This window comes from Apodemus sylvaticus, chromosome 3, assembly GCF_947179515.1.
Source record: "Apodemus sylvaticus chromosome 3, mApoSyl1.1, whole genome shotgun sequence".
NCBI classification, from domain to species: domain Eukaryota; kingdom Metazoa; phylum Chordata; class Mammalia; order Rodentia; family Muridae; genus Apodemus; species Apodemus sylvaticus.
This window is the reverse complement of record NC_067474.1, coordinates 126,478,271-126,498,802: the sequence shown is the minus strand read 5'-3', so window position 1 is coordinate 126,498,802 and position 20,532 is coordinate 126,478,271. Positions and strand designations below refer to the sequence as shown.

Genomic DNA, 20,532 nt, shown 5'->3' with positions numbered 1-20,532 from the left:
GTCCTGGAGTCAGAAAAACTGGAGATACAATTGTATCTGACTGGCTTTTTGTTACTGTGATAAAACACTGGTCAACCCTAAATGGTGGGGATTCCTTCCAACTTATTTGTTCAGATAACAGTCTTTCACTGAAAAAAAGTCAGGGAAAGAATTTAAGTCTGTAACCTACCACCAGGAACTAAAGCAGAGGTCACTGAAGAAAACTGCTGGCTTGCTCCTCCTGGCTTGCTTCACATACTGCAGGACTAGTATCCCAACCACAGTGAGCTGTGCCCTTCTGCATCAATCAGCAGTCAAGAAAACACCCCACATTTGTGGCCTTCAGATAGAAACAGAGCTTGGACACAATACAAAAAGGAAAACTGATAAATTGAACTTCAAAATTTAAAACTTAAAATGTTATATTCATTAGGAGATTTGGCTAACATAGTACATTAAAAAGCAGGAAAACATTGGGATGAAATACTTGTCAAACATATATGTGGTCAGAAACTTGCATTTATGCAATATTAATGGGTCTCAATGTTTAATTATATAGTAATTTAGGTTTTCCAATTGATACTTCTGGAGGAACACTTTTAATGAAAAAATGGTTTTAATTAATGCTATTTATTTTATGAAGATTATGACTGGCAAAAGAAAACACATTTTCAGGGAAATATATATTAAAAGCACATTGAGAAATGATCAGACACAAAGACCAAAATGTTTAGAGTAATATATAGATAATTCCAAGTGCTTTTAAAATATCTATACCAACCTTCATTGCTTATAAGACTATGAAATGGTATAGCTATATGCTTTTCTATTTCTGAATGTAAATGTAAAGTGACCAGTGATTCCATTTTATAAATCTTCCTGTGGTGGTTAATCTCAGTTGTCAACTTAATGAGATCTAGAGTCTCATGGTCCATGTTTGTTGGGGGATTTTCTTGATTATGTTAACACAGATGGAAAGACTTGATCACTGAGGGTAGCACCATGCCCTGTCTAGGATTCTGAACCATATAAACAAAGAAAGGAAATTGATCCTGCATCCATTCCACAGTTTTCTGGTCATAGATTTGATATGATAAATTCATACTCTAGCTGTCTTGGCATCCCCACCATGATGGCTATACCTTGCTTGGACTGAGAACAACAACAACAACAAAAAAACAAAAACAAAAAAACCAACCTCTCCCTTAAGTTGCTTTTTGTCAATGTATTTTATCACAGCAAGAGGAAAAGACGTTACCTGAGAATATATGTAATAGTATGTGCACTTAAGATAGTTATAGAAATGTGAGTAGCAGCATAACTTATAATAGAACCAGAGTGAAGCATTTCTAACCCTGACAGCTGAAAAAAAATGCAACACAAGACTGATGCTATCAATGGACTATTTAATGCTAAAATAAATCAACTTATATGCTTCAACTTGTATGCAATGATAAGAGAAATACTCAAAACATAAAGATGATTACTATATGATAACATTTACGTGAAATTAGAAATAATGAATTTATTCTGTCTGTTCACAGCAGTAAAACCCTAACTAAGACAGAAATTGGTACCAGGGACTAGGGTATTTCTGTGATATGCCTTTTGTTTGGAAGAATGTGGATTTGGGGACTTTGAATTTGGAAAGCCATTGAATACTTTAAGTGGGGCTTAATGGGACAGCACAGTAGGAATGTGAAAGACAGTGGTGCTGAGGATTCTTTTGTGTAGGGCTGATGACCCAAGAGGTGTCAGTGGAGAAGAACTTTAATAAGTGGCCAAGAGACTGTTTTTGTGATGTTTTGGTGAAGAACATGGCTGGTTGGTTTTTTTGTTGTTGTTGTTGTTGTTGTTGTTGTTGTTTGTTGTTTGTTGGTTTTTTTTTTTTGTCATTGTCTGAAGAGACTGCCTAAGGCTAAGGTAAAGAGATTTATATTAATTGCATCTCCAAAGGAAGTTTAAAAAAAGCCCAACAGAGACTTTGTTCTCTAGTTAAGTCTAATGAAGAGCATTTTGAACAAACGTAGCAGACTCATAAAGGAAAAATACAAAATATATAGTTTGAGTATTAAAGGGACAGAAGGAAGTAAAATGGATCTGAATTCTGGGATACTAAATTGAATTAAGGGAGTAGTGACCTTGGGCAAGAATCCACCCAAATAAATTAAGTCCAGGCAGTGTAATACAAGCCTTTACTCCCATGAGGCAAAGATAAGCAGATCTCTAGAGTTCAAGGCCAGGTTAGAACAGAGCAAGATGTAGGAGGAGAAAAAACTTAAATCCAGGTTTGGTGGACCACACCTTTAATCCCAGTGCTTTGGAGACAAGCATGCAGGTCTTTGAGTTCAAAGTCAGTGTACGGATCACGATCCAGGACAGCCAACTTAGGCAGTGAAGGAGTTGGAAAAAAGAAAACTAGTGATATTGGCCAATATTCCAGCTCCTGCAAGCAGCAGAACTCAGCAGCTTTGGCCATGTGGCTCTGGCTTCAAAGTCCAGAATAGAAGGGACTACTGGGACAATTGATGCTGGTTAGCTGGAGATAAGAAATTAGTGGTGATTAAGACAAGACCAGCATCACTGAGGTGAAATCTTCAGGAAAGTGTTTTCTAAGAGCACAAAGAAGCTGTGTTCCAGAGATTGACAAGGTTGTACCTCATGCTGCAGCTGTACTTGGTAATGTGTAAATATCACCCAGATGGTACTGGTTTTGAAAGCATGAAGGCATTATGAGAACAGCTGAGACTTGGCCCTAGAGAGGTCATGGAAGGCCATTGGTGAAAGCGCAGCCTCAGCTGTAGCTGACAGCCTAGGACTGAAGGGGTCATGCAAAGGATTTGAGACTTTGCACCATGAAGAGAGCCTATGGAAGACTACTGGTAAAGCCTAGTTTCAGAGGAAAACCCCAGTGTATTGGAGATGCCAGAACCATGGGATGACCACCAAGAACAGCTGTGGCAATTGAGTGGATCAACCTGAACTTAGAATGCTACCGAAGGCAGAGCTGGAGAAGTGACACCAGCCCTTTGGAGGAGCACAGAAGATCATGAGTGGATCTCAGACATTGGAACAAGAAGCTGTGAAACTGAAGTTGACTTGGGGACCCCAAGATGTTAAAGATGCCAGAGCCATAGATGCCTGCCAAGGAAAGCTGCTAACAGGGTAGAACCAGCCCAGGAAAAAACTGTAGAAGTCAACAAAGACAAAAAAAAAGAAGTTGAAGATCTGAAGACTGTTTTGCCATCAGAGAGGAAGATGCAGAGTTTGGAGTTTCCTGTCTTGCTTTGGGGATTACAGTTAAGTGATTGGATGAATCTCAGAAGAGACCTTGAACTTTGGACTTTGAATGCTGTTGAGACTGCTATTGACTATGGGCCTTTTGAAGTTGGACTAAATGTACTTTGCCTGGGTGCTTCGATGCTTGATGATAATGGATCAAACCTCTGTACTTATAAGCCAGCCCCAATTAAATGTTTTCATTTATAAGACTTGCCTCCATCATGGTGTCTGACCACAGCAGTAAAACTCTAAGACAGAAGTTTCTGAGGCTATAGAAATGTTCAAAAACTATATTGTAAGATTTATTCAACTCTGAAAATTTGCTCAAAATTATGTGATTGTATCTTTACAATGGGTAGATCTTATATGAATATTATACACTGAAAAAGCTAAAGTAAGATATCCACAAAAGAGATTTCCCAGGATGTCTTTGTGTTCAATATTGTTTTGCTTCATTGTATTACTGAGGATTAATAAAGTAGAATGTCATTTGCTATGACTCCAAAGAATTGATTGCAGCTATGGTCATGATGTGTAATAGTTCTGGCAATAAAGGATAGTCTCTCTTTTTGCCTGTGATGGCTGACTTCATATTTAGCAATCCCACATGTAATTACCTTCCTTCCAAATTGGGATAAAGATTAATCAATTATGATGGGTGCTTCACACACAAACCATATTAAATACCCTGTAACCCAAACCAAGAGTTGTTTTGCCTGCAGAAGCATGCCAGAAAGCTCCCAAAACTTTCGTATCTGGTTTGAGACTCAACTATGAGGGCTGAATGGACCCAGAGAGATCCACAATCTGATTTATATGGCACAGTGGACCTTGACCATTCATCACATTTACTTTCATACGATGAATCTCAATGTGCCTATTAAAGGGACAGTAAAGAATGTTAGAATTAAAGAGTTAGTTTAAATCTTGACCCTCATACATGTGAACTTACTTTTTAGCTTCATTTCATCCCTGGAGAAATTTTTCCTACTTCATGAACTACTGCGAGAAATAATTAGGAATGTCCATATAAAGAAAAGATCCAACATATGCAAGCAGAATATAGCTAATATGACAGTGAAGGTTTTCTGAGATGTTAACTTCAATATTCCTGTCTACCTTAATCTTCCAAGAATTCGCTATTCCAAACAAGCTAGACATCTAGCTAAATATCACTGTGTAATGACTCTGGCCCCCAATTTTCTGGGTAACTTTATTCCCAGCCATGTATTCAGTAACTTTATTCATCTCTCAGTACACAAATTAAACCTTATCTTCTGTATGCTGTTTATTCTGAATACTAACTTTTAAATAATTTATATCTCTAATTATATGCTTTAAAATATATTTGGGCATGTATAGCTTCTAAGGTATAGAATACATTAACTTCTGAAAACAAACCGAGGCCTTGTACAACCTTCTCATATGCTCCTACCATGCCTCTTATGGAATCTAAAACACTAACATTTTTCTATAAGAAACTTAAAGAATAATTTGAAATTTTATTCAATTCAATTTTTTTTTTGCTTTATAGTAATAATGAAAATCACCCCAAGAAACATACAAAGCCTGTGATGTTATAGTTGGAGGCAGAATTGAGGTTTCCTGTGGCAGAGACCTTAGCTATCTGTCAATATCAATTATCCTTCATAGCCAATTATTAGACAGAAAATGGCTACCCAGAACACAGACTTCATTTCACACCCTCATTTCACTGAAATATAGGTAGGAATTCTACTGAATAACATACCACATAGCTACATTTTTCCTTTATCCTCATGTCTAGAACATAGATACAATATGGAATTCCAATATCTGATAATGAAGTTGAAAGTTACTTCTCATGGATGACAGACACAGAAAGCTGTAAGAACATGACTCCCTGAGGCTTTCAAGGAGCAGAGATACAGTCTCTGCTATAGACTGCTATCATCCAGACTTACATGGAAAAAAACAAACTTCCAATAATCAAATTATGCTGTATAAAATAATAATAAAAGAGAAAAAGAAACTACTTCTACCTTATTTAAGATAATTTTTGCTATTTTTAGATATCTATTATCGGAAGTTTAACTTATTTTATTGCCTGTCTCTAAAATGGTCTACTGTTTGCAATTCTTAGTAATATTCTTAAACATGTATCTTTTTTATTTCTTCTTTTTTTTAGTTTTACATATTTTACTCATTAATGAATTTATTCACTTTAAAGCCTGATCCTACAGGTCCCCATTCTCCCTCCTTTGTTCCCCTTCCTATCTTCACACCTCTCCTGTCACAGTCTCCCAACCCCTTTCTTCAGAGAAATGGTTACCAGCTCCTTCTGGTACATAAAGTCCCAGCAGGGTACATCCTTTCCCATTGAGGCCGGACAGGGCAGCCCAGCTATGGGAAAGGGATACAAAGCCAGGCAACAATCAGAGACAGCCCCCCCCCCCCAATTAAAGATGTATCTTAATTTATTCTTTCAATAATGTAATCATTCATTCAGTAGCCTGCTGGACAAATGAGAGAAACAGATTATATTTTTCTTAAGTGCATAAATATTAAAGGGACTTTAAAAAAATCTACCTATTCATATTTTGATAAACATTTATCTTGGACTTTCTCTAACAGTTCTATTTCAAATAATCCCAGTCTCAAGTTGTAGATTGCTCATAAGATTAAGTTTGTCTAATTTGTTCTTTTTTCCTCCACATTCAGTCTCCACCTTTTTCCACTTTCCTAGAAAGGCTGATCTGCATGGGAGCACATCAACAGGCTTTCTTACCAGTGTTGGGTCGCCCAATAGGGAGCCTTAGTGGGATACAGAACAGAAGTAGGAGAATGAAGAGTACATACAGTCAGACTGTATACAATACTATGACTAATGGTGGAAACATAGTGATCCTGAAAGATTATATCACCTAGTAATGTTAAATCTGTTTTAGTTTGTGTAAGTATATTTTGTGAAGCTCTCACAAAATCACTTAAAATAGCATTTCTCAGAACATATTCTTGCAAGTAAGAAATCTATGGTTATATTTATTGTCTTAGTTTATTTCCTGAAATAGTTGTGTGCCTTAAACATGGTCAATCTTCTTCTCAAAGTGGCCCACTAAATGACTCTATAGTTTGGTTCAGCAAGCCAGTTTTTACTTTTGTCCTTTTGATCTGTTATTAGCCCGAGAAAACATCACTGTATCTTATGATTTCCTTATATGTTGTTTATATAGCTCTTAAAGTATCCTAATTTGAGACTACCAATTGTTTCCTGAAAGTATACTTATTAACACACCACCGTCTGCCCCAATTATTAGCTCAAAACACAGGTCCCAGATATAAATGGAATCCACCAGAACTACTGTTGGGAAGAATATTAGAACAAAGGGAAGATATGTGGTAAAATCTTAAAGAACAGAGAGGACATGAATATTATCATGATCAATTTAGCTCTCAAGCATTTATCACACACACACACTTTCTGTTTTTGAAAAATATATTAAGAAGTGCAATTTACAGGTGAAACTCACAGACACCAAACAAAGTCTGTTTTACCACATGACATGCTAAGAGCTCCAGGAGTGCCCTCCAGTTCCATTAGTGTATTTACCTTGAACCTTTGGTTACAGTTCAATATGTCTACCTTAGGGCAGACTTACAAAATGAACCATGAAATAAAACTTTTATTTGCCTGCTCCTTTTATCAATAAACAATGTAAAAGAATATCACATATTTAAGAAACACCTCAAATTATTATTTTGACAGGGGAAAAAAGAGGGGTAAAGAAAAAATAAGAAAATGATGCAATCCCATTCTAAGATGCTCACATCCTAATTCCCACAAGTTGGGAATACGTTACTTTACATGGCAATGGCAGCATACAGGTAAGATCAAGTTAAGTGTCTCAAGAAGATGAGGTGGAATATTTTGGTGAGCTCCGTTCAGTCATAACAACCATTACTAGTGAAGGAGAAATGCAGGTAACTGAGAACCAGTGGGACTTGGCCAACCATTGCTGGCTTTAAGATGGAAGAGAATCACAAACCAAAAAATATAAGCAGCTTCTTGATGAGAAAATAGCATTGTAATCAATGTACTCATCTCTGGAGCCTCAAATGGAAAACATATCTGCCAATATCACCATGTTATCTCAGTGAGACCTACTTTAAACTTTCAATCTCCATAATTACAAGACAAAAAATTTTGGTTTAGACCACTGTACTGACTGGTTTTGTGTGTCAACTTGATACAAGTTAGAGTCATCAAAGAGGAAGGAGCCTCAGGTGAAAAAATATTTCCATGATCCAATTGTAAGGCATTTTCTCAATACATGATCAACAGAGGAATGTTTACCCCATTGTGTGTGGGTACCCGGTGCCAGTCCATGGATGACACCTGGGTCCTGGGTTCTATAAGAAAGTAGGCTGAACAAGAAATGGGAAACAAGCCAGTAAGTAGCACACTCCACAGCCTCTGCATCAGCTCCTGCTTCTAGGTTCTAACCCTGCTTGAGCTCATGTCCTGACCTGCTCTAGTGATGGATTATAGATCTGTAAGTCCAAGCCAAATAAACACTTTCCTCCCAACTTGCTTTTTGGTCATAGTATATTATTACAGCAATAGAAACCCCGATTAAGATAACCACCTAGTTTTTTACTTCAGTAGTTAAAAACAAATATGGAGTGGATCATCAAAATCTCTAGGCCAGAAACGTAAACTCATAGAATTAAAGTAAGCTTGGGAAGTGGCCCAGGACAGAGACAGCAAGCACATTTGGTCAGCATACCAGTGACCAACCTGTACTCAAAGTAAGCTGGATTCACTAAGAAACAAATTTATTCCCCATTGAAGGTTTACCACTATGAAACACTTTCATGCCTTTGTAGTACACAGTAGACACCTTCTTTTCTCTCAGTTACTTTGGGATTATCCAGAACTTTTTGAAGAGAGCTGTTTCAGTTTCCTCCATAAGTACAATCATCTGTCTAAATCTTATTCTTTTACTGTCTAGTGCCCTTGGAGTAATGAATCACACTTTCAGAAACAGTTCCCAAAATAGTCCTTACATGATTATTGCTATGTATGGAATAATCATTTAAAGATTATTTCTATTTACTATTTTAAATTTGTAAATGCTCCAGAGTATATAGTCTACAGAACACCATTTTCATAATTTGTATTCTGCAAAACTCCATTGCCAAGTCCCACTTTGTGGTTGCCTTTTTCAAAATGGGCACCCCATGCAAGATGCTGGCCTTACCACACTCTGTCCAAGCTGTTCCCGGAAGAAGTAATCCATATTTTTCTTTTGTAGGCTGTCGAGGTAATGCTGGAAGCGCGTATATGTATAAGGGTAGCAGTACGCAAACTGGTAAATATCATCTTCTCGATCAAAACAGAATGCAAAGGACATCACATAGTTCTTCCTGTGGTCTGGGCAGCGATAGTAATAAACATTTTTTGGTGGTAATCTTTGCCTAGAAGATACAAACATAGACAGTAACTTAAGACTTACAAGGTAGTAAATGGGAATGAATGTCTAGGAAAATGGTGCCATGGGAATGGGAGAATGATGAAACTCCATGGGGTCAAAAACACATGAGAGAAAGGAAGCACCTTGTCAAAGGCTGGTTCTCTCTTCTCAATAATTTGGAAAATGAAAACTTAACAAAGACAAACCAATTTTGTAGATTTGTTTATCCCTATGTTGTGCATTTACTATATGCCAAGGCATTGTGTTGGGTTGGGAAATACAATAGTAAATATGACAAGCAAAGTCTTGGTCTTCATGTAGTAATATTATAAAAGGAAAACTGCTAAAAAATTAAGAATGCACAATGCAAAAGATCTGGTGGCTTGAATAAGAACACCCTCCATAGGCTCATATATTTGAACACTTGGTTCCCCTGTTGTAGAACTGTTTGGGAAGAATTAGGATGTGTAGCGTTGTTGGAGAAGTTGTGCCTTTGGTGATAGGATTTGAGGTTTCAAAAGCCCATGACATCCCTAGTTAGTTCTTTCTGCTTTGTGTTTATAGATCAAGCTGTAAGCTGTCAGCTCTTCTTCCAGTTCCATGCCTGCCTGCCTGCTGCCATGCTCCCTGCCAAGATGGTCATTGACTCTAACTTTTGGAACTCTGAATTCTAAATTAAAAATTTTCTTTTACAAGTTTCCTTGCCCATGTTGTTTTGTCACAGAAATTGAAAAGTAATTAAGACAGATGGTTAAAAAGTTCTTTAAGAAAAGTCAAGTTTGGGGCATGAGACATTAATGAGTAGAAGTCTATTTTTCTTAGGAAGTCAAGGAAATAGAAACAATTTCTTTTCTATTCTAAGACTAACTCACAGCTTTTAAAGTAAACTAATATGCACTGTGAATATTCAAGAGAATGGAACAAAATATTCAACATTATTTTAAATTATTAATAATATTTTGTACAAAGTACTATATGAAACTAAAATTTTAATTTAATACTTTATCAAATATTAGGAACTTTCATATATGAATATAATATATATTGTGATCATATTGTTTATTTCTGCCCCTCCAACTGCTCCTGGATCTACCTCTATCTCCCAATCCTTATTAATTTTATGTTCTTTTATTTTAATATCCCACCCAGTTCAATTTGTATTGCTAATATACAAACAGGTACAGGGGAATCCACTGGAGCTGTCCACTTATCAGGAACTACACTCCTAAAGAAAACAGACTCTTTCTTGGTAGCTGTTACTACTGTCTACTATTCACTCTTCTGATAGGAGTTGGGCTACAAAGATCCTCCCTGGTCCACTCTAGAATGCTGACTGGCTTGATCTTATACAGATATTGTGTGGGGAATAAGAGCTGCCAGGGTTTTATGTGTGTGGTTTCATGGAAACACTTTAGGAAATACTGATTCAAAATGCTTTGTGTGAGTAATCCCTCTCAAAAAACAATGCTCATTTTCCCGTAAGGGGACACAGAGAAAAACCGTTTCAGTCATTGTCCTACAACATCGCCCTTATGGTTCCACAGAGCTACTGTCCCATCCTGTCTATGGGAGCCAAACTGTTCACATGGTTGCCCTGAATAGAATGCCTATCATTTCTTTTCTTCCTATTAAAAGAGAGTCGGATAAAATGGTGCCTCTTTCATTATCTTGTGGTAGCAACCATACGCTAGGTCAATTCACATATTTTATAGTTGACCATGCTCTTTTATTGATTGCTATATAAGTCTTATGCATCTAGATCGATCTAGAAGATCTTTAAGGCAAAGAATACTTCTGGGAAATTGCCCACACTGGGTGAAGAATATAAGACTTGCCTCCTTTGGTTTGGCATTTAATAGAAGAATCAAGGGGGAAAAAACGCAGAGGAGAATGTAGAAGGTAAAGTCAAGAAAAACAAGGATGGTGGTGGCCCCATGCAGAGCAGCCTGGAAATTTGTTGAATGACAGATCCATGAGCCTTGTTACATTAGTGTTAAAATGATAACATAGTAAAAGTTAGAATGTTTGGGCCTCTGAATGTCACTGGAAGGAATTATCTTTAGTATACAAATCAAGGTGAAAAGTGCCCAATCACCGTGGGTGGCATCAACTTCTAGGCCAGGGATTTTGGAGTGTTTAGAAGTGTAGAAAGCATGCATGCAGTCATTGTTTTGTTCTCCTGACTTCAGATGCAATGTGAAAAGTTACTTCAAACTCTTGATATCTGAACATCCATACCATAATGGAATAAGACTTTGAATTGCGAGTTAAACCTTTTATCTCTTACGTTGTTTTTGTCAGAGTGCGTTATCACATTAGGAAAAGAAAATAAGACACGTGTTCTAACATGGTAGTGTTTCCTTATAAAATATTGCTTGGATATTGTGTTTTACTAAGATGAATTACCTGGTTAATGTGAGGGAAGAAGGCATGAGGTCTCTTTTTGAAGTTCAGAGATAATATAGCACTGATACTTATCCATATATTTGGATATGACTCTAATGGATGTATTAAATATTATAATCGTTGCTTATATTAGAAAACAAGTGGCTGAAATGTCAAGACATGGGAAGTAAGATGGATGCAAACCGGAACGTGCTTAAGAACAGTGCAATGTGGAAAATACCCAGTTCAAGCCAAAAGGAATTGGAATATTCATATAAAATTCAGTGATGGTATCAGAGGATGCTGAGTGTTGTGCTTACATTCACCAAAGGATACATTTGCTTCCTACTTTCAAGAAAATGAACATGAGGTTATAATCTTCACATATGACCTTCAAGACAAATTCCCTATACACTCATTCTAACCAGACTGCTACTCTGAATCTGACTATATTGAAATTCTGGAGCTACTAGTGATGAGGTAGAGAAATAGTAGCCTGGAAAGTTGGTGGCAAACAAGGAATAATGTCATTCTCTGATGCTCCTATGTATGACATGTAAGAGAATGAGAAATGAATGCTGTCATCAAGAGTGTCAGGCTTCAGTTGATAGTTTTACTATCAAATATTAAAGTATCATGTACCAAGTGAAGACAAGAGAGTTGAAGGAAGTAGAGAATTAAAAGACTGAGATTATTAACTGTGAGACTGAGTTTTTTGGGATAATGGGAATGATGGAAAAATTATAGACAAGGCACTAGTGAAAAGGCAAGAACAGAGAGGGAGTAACAGATGCAAGTAGGGATGCTGGTAGAGAGAAAATGTATGTGCTTTGCAATTGCATTGTGATTGGAGATGCAAGAACAGGAGTGTGAGGAGGAAGCTAGTCCCCAAAGCTTGGATTAGTAGTTGGAAAGAAAGCCAGGAAAAGAGCTTTGAAGTCTCCATGCTGTGATGGTCATTCCAGGGCCTGGCTCGGGGATCTGAGTAGGAGTCTCCTGGAGTCCTGGATTAGTGTGTGTTCCTTGGCAGGCAATGCCCGTAGCCATAAGGTCTCTTGGGTTATGACATTATTTTTAACTATTTGCTAGTACATCCAGCCAAGGCCCACAGTTTAAATATATCCACCCCCTCTTTCCTATCTTTTATCCAAGTATAACTCTTGTTCCTGAGGGCCTGCTGTCTCCACAGAATTTATGTTCAATCAGAGTTTATTGATATCCTGATTCCTCTCCTGGGTTGGTGACAATGTTTGATCTGAAGGCAGGTAGGGTAGAGTTAATTTTTTTTAAATTTTTTTATTCGATATAATTTATTTACATTTCAAATGATTTCCCCTTTTCTAGCCTCCCCCCCACTCTCCGAAAGTCCCGTAAGCCCCCTTCTCTTCCCCTGTCCTCCCACCCACCCCTTCCCCCTTCCCCGTTCTGATTTTGCTGAATACTGTTTCACTGAGTCTTTCCAGAACCAGGGGCCACTCCTCCTTTCTTCTTGTATCTCATTTGATGTGTGGAGTTAATTGATTCATCACTAATCATTCAGGAAATTGGAAACCTGGATTGGGGTTTAGATTTTCCAAGTGCCACCAAAGATACACATAGAAACCTGGTTGGGAAGGGCTTATCAAACTGATAATGCAAGGAATAAAGGCATAGGACGTAAGACGAGTAAGGAAAGGCGTCTTTTAGAATATACTTCAATATACTTCTGGTTTTGTACTATTTTTCTTATGGTATCCCTACGCTTCAGGTGTTTTCTACTGTTTTATATGCATTTAAAACTCTCAAGCATCTTGTGAGATATTGGTTATTAACATGCCATCACAGAGACTAAAAAATCAAAGGTCAAAGAGGTAAAAACTTCTCAAAGACCCAAGTTTTGTGAGTAGCAGGACTTGCATTGGGCCAGTTGGCTCCAGAGTCTATAATCTGAATTCTTTTTTTCCCCTCTCATCTTTTAATTTAATTACATCTTTGGATGTGTTCATGATTATTACATTATGGAAAAAATTTCATGAAGAATTTGGGGACTATAAAGATATTCTATAGCATCATATAGCTGGGCAGGTGATGGGAGAAATCTACTTGCTCCACAGTAGGCAGGAAGCAGAGAGAAGGAGCGTGCGTCTCCCACACTAAGCTGTGACTCCATTAATAGACTAGCCAGCTCATGAGTCCAAAGCCTTGTTCTATCTTGCCATCATTCTTTGGCCACTTGTCTATTAAGCTTACCTTCTGTTTTTAAAAAAAAAATCTGTTTTCTAAAGTTTTTTCAGCAGTCCCCTCTCGATAGAAACCCTTTAAGCAACTCTCTGTCCTCACATTTTATTTTGGCCCATGTGGCTCTCTCTGCCTTCCTTGAGATTCAGGATCCTGTGCTCATTCTTCTTTCTCTCAAAAGGTATCTGTGCTTTATTCATATTGAACTGTTCTGGATGGGTCTGGTGCTGTTCTTGTGAACCAATCCCCTAATGAATAAAGGAGCCAATTACTGAGTGAGTAGGTGGGACTTCCGGGTTGAACAGAAGGAGAGATAAAGCAGGAGAGTCAACCTCCTTTTGGAACCAGGACAGCAGAGGGGTAAGATGTAGCTGCTAGAGTTTCCTAGTAGCTGCTAGAGGTTCCTAGTATCATGGTGGATTTGCAAAGATCTGCCACCAGAGGGATCAGATTTTAATAAGGCTTACAAGATTGATGTTGTGCCCAGAGATTGAGTTACCATTGTTTCTGAACTAAGCTTGTGTTGCATTTTCCTTCATGCGATGGCTCTTCTGGGTTCAAGAGAGAAAGGTATGGAAGCAAAGCATGGGTTTGCCACATGTGCACAACAAAGGCCGTGCAGGATTTGAAGTACAGAGTTGGCAAGGTAGTGACCCATCACTGGAAATCTAATGAGCTGGGTGGAGACGTTTCGGGATCTCAGGGTCAGTGAATCTCCATGAATCTCCAGTGCATGGCCAGCCAGGCCTCCAGGGCAGAGAGTTAGAGGCACAAGCATGGGAACTTACCAGTTTACCTTTTTAAATATTTCACACAACACTAAACTACTTTAGACTCTTCATCATAGTTACTCTTCAAACTTTGTAACACTTGGATAGACTCTCACTTGCTTGTTCACATCTTATTCATATACCTGACACTTGAATGATTATTAGCAAAGGGTTAAATGTTTAAAATGAACTAAAGAATCTATGGACCAAAGATATGCTAATGAAAAATGCAAATAAATACCAATCCTTTAACTTGTTTCCCCTCTAAAGCTTTCCCTGACTCCTCAGTCTACAGCAGCTTGTCTCTGCTTTGGCAAGGGCCCTTTACCATATAGTTTGTTTTCTAGAAATGATTAGTGGCCGGGCGGTGGTGGCGCAGGCCTGTAATTCCAGCACTCTGGGAGGCAGAGACAGGTGGATTTCTGAGTTCGAGGCCAGCCTGGTCTACAGAGTGAGCTCCAAGACAGCCAGAGCTATACAGAGAAATCCTGTCTTCAAAAAACCAAATCCAAAAAACAAAACAAAACAAAACAAAAAAATAAAGAAATGATTGATGAAAGTAAATAGATTTTTCTTCAAAGAGAATGTAAACGTCTTCATAATGGAAAACAAGTCCCCTCTTCTTTCTCTTCCCCACTGGTGATGATACATGGAGCCCTCCAACATTTATTTCAAAGCAAAGAAAATACTAGAACAATGCAAAGAAGATCTGACTCAAAGATCAGTTGCAGGCATCAAGAAGGCTGATTTTAGTTCAGTGGAAACTACTTTCCATAGAAGAGAAAGAAGAAAAACTTGTATTAACAAGAAATGTAGCAAAAATATGGTTCTGAGTGTAAAAGAATGTTGTTAGATCAGGCACTCTCATTTTACTGAATACAATCTGAGATAATTCAAGGAAAATATAACAATAATGATGTTAATTACTATGTTATGACATCCTGCCGGTGTATACAGCACTGACTACTTGCCAGGCTTTGGCAAGGGCCATTCTAAACAATTTGTAATGTAGCTCCTTAACTCTGTATGATAATGTAAACTTATTCCTCCCAACCCCAAATGATGAAGGTGATGATATAACCAAAGCTCTTCTTAAGGGAAACAGGCTGTCTGTGGCTCTATAGAAGAACATGGGAATGATATGATTCAAGATCTTACCAGAGACCCAGTATGAGTCTAGTCACTAATATGTATGCTTTAGGACCAAGAAAATGTTTATCAGATCTTGGAAGAAGCCACAGTCTCCATTCAGAGAATGTAAGAAGATATTTAATCTTTAAAGGACATATTTCTTGTTCCAAGACTGAGTAGTGTGTACAGGAGGAGGGTGTGTGCACATACTTATATATCAGAGTCACACAAACATACTCTGTGCAGTCTATTGCAGCCAGATGTGTCACATCATGTAGATTTCCTCACACTTAGACTGAATTCCCTTGAAAGAAGGGTTCATAAAGTCATCACTGTTTCTACTCCAGGAGCTTTGCAGAATTTTACATAGAGGAAGTGGTAAAAAAAAAAAACAAGTGATGCATTGAATAAATGAATAGCTTTATAAATAAATTATTTTGACCTTCCTAACAGAAATACATTGTGCCCTTTCCATGTGAAACATAGAACCATATCCTAAATAGATGACATTCTCCCCTTCTTGCCTTTCTAATGTGTTCCATCTCATGGTAATTGACATTCCCATATATTTCTATAATATTATAGTCTCTCAATTATAGAGAAGTCAAGTCCATGTCTCATGATATTCTTTTTGATTCTTGTTCAGCAACTTCACAACGTAGTAAGTATAATAAATACTAAATGTAGACACTGTTGCTTCTCTTACTTATCTCAAAATTTACAGATGGTAACACAGTGCCTGACCCTGGAGAACTCAATATACTGTTCTTAAGTGAGTAAATTTATGATCTAATATTCGATGAATGTAGAAGGCAACAGTTTCCCTCTCATTTATGACCCTCTCCACGTTTTCTTGAAATTCATTGACTAAATTTTAAAAACATCCTATTAGATGCTACTTGGACACATGAAAAATGATAAACCAAGGGACCAAGTATATAAAAGCACTCTAATTTTATATTCTCAATCTTTCTTTAGGACCCTGAGATGTAGGATTTCTAATTTCTTTGTCAATGAAGCAGAAAATCTCAGCTTGAATACGTAAGTTCTAACTGTAGGGCCTTTCTGGATAGCAGGCAACCAGACAATTTTCTCTTTCAACCAAAGAACAGGAAGTAGTGAAGAATGAGTTTTATGCTTTTTAAAAGCTACACATGGTCAGTCATCTGTGTTTGGCTGGAATGATTGAGACCATCATGCTGATAGCCCCAGCAGAGCTATTCAACATAACATCACAAAGCCACTCCCATAGGACCACATATTAAGCACATCCTGTATGCAACATTGTGCTATGTATTGTATACTACTTTTTGAATAGTAAGTACATATTTTTTTTCTGACTGAGAAAGCCTGTGTTACCTTCCAATCATATAACAATTTTGGCTCTAGTCTTTTGATTCCCTTAGTTCAATTATCCAGAGCCACAAAGCAATGTGGTATTTCCTTCCCTGGTACATTTGAAAGTAGGATAATTTTCCACCCTTTTTCCTTCTGTGAGGGCAGTAGAATATTTCATGTTTGTCTAGGCTATGTGTGGCCTTTCTTCTCTGTGTGGCTGGAATGGTTGAGGCCTTCATCTAACTTGAGCCAGTTGGCTCCTTCCTTGTCTTCTCTCATGTGTGGTAGAGCTAGGCACCTGGCATAGATATCCGTATTATAAATCTACTTTCCCCAGGCAAATGGAACTCACTCCTATCTCCAACACCATCTTTCCCCAAATAATTATAATGTTCCTGTCACAGCACATTTCCTCTTCTCTCTTCTCTCTGCACTTTGTCATAGCTAATATCCACCACCTCCCCCTCCCCAACCACTGAGAAAGAGAGAAATAACATGAGGTGCTGGTCAGATGCAGGCAATACATTTTCACACTCCTGTGTCTAATCAGATTATCATTTTATCAACTAATGTGTACTCTGTGTGGGAGGAGAGAGGCAGTGTTACATATTGCCAGTTGAAGTTTTGATAAAAAAAAAAAAAAAGATACTGCTCCTTTCTTGAATTAACTTTTTTGCCCTATACATTGCATTTTTATTTGTCAGTTTATTTTATAACATCAAGATTTTTTTTAAATTTTGTCACTGTCTTCTAAAGAAGGACATCTATACACTGTGGCATCAGCTGCTTCTATTAATTCCAAGCCATTAAAAAAATTAAAATTAAAGCCAATTATTCTCACTGGTTACGAGACAGAGAAAAGCTGAGACTTATTATTTCTATGGTCGTAGACAGAAACAATATTCCTACCTGTGGCTGGGTACTGGAAAAATACCCACCCATGTAGAAACTTCAGGGACCCTGCCTGAAAAGACTTTGAACTACAAACTCTTAACTCCTCTCTTCTGATGCTGCAAACTAGGAAGAAGAATATCCAGACGGGGAGCTTAGAGTTGGTTTGAGCCCAAGCTCTTGTATTCTTGCCTACTTTGAGCTTCTGCATAAAATGTGATCTCTGCATGTAGGTCTCTTTCCTGCAATTCATCTCAGAGTTGTTGAGGCACTCTTAAGTGAGGTAGATTGTATTTTCAGACCTTTTATTTGCTGGGTCTGGGACATCAAATGAGGCAGGAACATAATTCTGTCAGATTAATAGACAGTAGCCTCAATGGTTCAGGCTTACAAGAAGAATTTGTGTCAACTTTGTCATTGAGTAGATCAGGTGGTGAAGTCACCAGGATGAGTGAGTCTGGAAGAAGCAACTGTCGTGGTGAATGTCAGCTCTGTATACCTGATATGTAGAAATGTAGTCCTTGTATAGTAGGAAGAATGTTGACTTAGGCTCTACTTCACTTCCAAATACAGCAGTTGTCAGTCAAATAGCAATGATCCTAGGTTCCCTCATTTATAAAATGTAAATGATGTCATGGATTGGCTGTGAGGAGTAGCAACTGACAAATGAGCCATGCAGGAGATCTGTAAATGATACCTAAGGTTTTCATCATGCTCCAAACAACAGAAAAAAAAAGTCACTGTCCCCATCTTTGTCTAAAATAATGAATTTTAGGCTCATACTACTGACGTAAGGACATGAAAGATCAGGGTAGACCACTGTAGAGGTCTCTCCCAAAATGAGAAGGATACAAACCAATGCTAACAATTTTCTCTTTCTGGTCCTTTCCAGTTTCTATGTACTTAATACTCTCATTTTGTTCAGGTAGTCCTCTCTGATAAAAAAAATTATGTTCACAGGAGAGCAGTTAACTTTGTTAGCCCCAAATTATGGTAAAGAAACTTATTCACAGGTGCTACCCCTACTGACAGTTGTTACCAGTCGAGTGTTCCATGGCCCATTCTTCAGACATCATGGTCACCAGTTGGTGAGACATGTAGGAAGTCCTGTATTTGGGTAGTAGATTTTTTTTTTACAGTTGTGTATAAATCTAAAATTATGATTTATTTGATTACATGTTAAAATGCATATAATTAGCTGGGCAGTGGTGGCACAGGCCTTTAATCTAGCACTTGGGAGGCAGCAGAGGCAGGCAGATTTCTGAGTTCAAGGCCAGCCTGGTCTACAGAGTGAGTTCCAGGACAGCCAGGGCTACATAGAGAAACCCTGTCTCGATAAAACAAAGACAATAAAATAAAATAAAATAAAATAAAATAAAATAAAATAAAATAAAATAAAATAAAATAAAATAAAATAAAATAAAATAAAATGTATATTGTCCTTTTACCAGTAATGAATTAAAAATATAAGCATGTATGTTTTAGCAAAATTAATGACTATATTTCTATTCTTGTAAAATATTACCATGAATATTACCTGTATACTGTCTAATTAAGTACTTCTGATCTACTGCAGGAAAGAAGTTACAAGTCTGAGGAAACATCTGTGTCTTCAATAATAGCAGTTTTTTTAATAAGATATGCCCCCAAACTATCATTTATATATATAAAAATAGCAAAGAATAAAAGGAAAACTATTGGAATTATTTTAGAATAATTTTCACACTTTGTGAAAATTTTACTTCAGGAGTTATGTAGTATGGCCTGTTCTTTAGAGAGCATGGCTGCTCTAAAATGATTTTGACTACGTCTAATTCCAAGCTTTCTCTTGCATCAAGTAGTAGCTGGCACTTTGTCTTTTGCAAATAAGTAGAACTAAACAAAACCAGAGTTTTGTATCAGTTGTTAGTGAGATGTCTCAAATAGCTTTATTTATCTCAATTCTAGTATAATCCAATTATTTTATCCAGTTCATGAAAAAATTGGTAAATTCACTCTACATAAAGTAGAATACTTCCTTGCAAATGATGCAGCTACTTCAATATGATGTCACTAAAGACAGATTTATTTCGTTAGGTCATTGTGAATAAAAACTTTTGTTGATAAAAATCTTCATCTTAGATCAGCAAAGATGTGAGAAATTTATTCTTAGATGACTTGAGGTATCCACAGTTTGTAGCTGAATATGTATGCCCTTCCATTTTCTATTTTCAAAAAAGAAACTATAATCATCAAAATATATATAACATGGAAATATAAACCTTTGTAATTGGTTAACATTAAAAGACACACAAACACATGCAAGATTTAGAAAATATTTTGTAAAATCACCAAAGTACTAAAAAAATTAGTACCCTTAAAGACTGTTTTAAAATTATAAAACTTTATGTTTAATTCTCTCATTCACTTTAAGTTGTGATAATAAATTACTTGGTCTTCCTATCCGTCTGCCAGCTTGATTCCTCCTCTTGCATGTCTAAAAGTGATATCAAATTCAACCTAATTAAAATTGATCTCCTGTCATCCCCTAAACCTTGGGTTTGGAAAGTACTTCCATCACAGTGGGAAGCTCCCATTTTCATGTGCCCTGTTACATAAGGCAAAAAAGAGTTGACCTTAATTTCTCTTTCTTTTCTTCGTTAAAATGAACTGTTTTACTTCTTTAAAAATAAATTAAAATGGCAAGAATAAATATTGCCTTGTATCTTCTAATACTGCATCTTTCTAGATGTTCTAAACCTAATTTTAGACAAAATCAATACTGTGCTTTTGTAGAACAGAACTGGGAATAGGAAAGAATGATAAACAAATGAAATCAGCATAGAAGTGTAAGTCAATGATAAGTGTAATGACGGCAAAAGCAACATAGATTTGTTAGTGTAATAATGCAGGAAAATGGTCACAGAGGTAGCCTTCTAATAGAAACATAACAAACATGAAAGGAAAGAAGCCTCTGTAACAATATTCAACAACAACAACAACAACAAAAAGACAGAAATAACAAACACAGAGGCCAAACAACAGGGACAAGCTTTGAGGAGCCTCAGAAAAAGCAGAAAAGCCAGTGTGAATGAATAGGAATCAGT

General features: G+C 37.1%; 1 protein-coding gene across 1 annotated transcript in view; it reads right to left on the bottom strand.

Annotated features, from left to right (window-relative positions):
• Positions 1-20,532, bottom strand: part of Agbl4 (AGBL carboxypeptidase 4) — a 1,251,089-nt gene that overhangs the window by 535,284 nt on the left and 695,273 nt on the right. Inside the window, exon 5 of the mRNA XM_052175823.1 lies at positions 8,502-8,718. Within this exon, the coding sequence (XP_052031783.1) occupies positions 8,502-8,718 (217 nt within the window). The remainder of the gene's footprint in view (positions 1-8,501; positions 8,719-20,532) is intronic.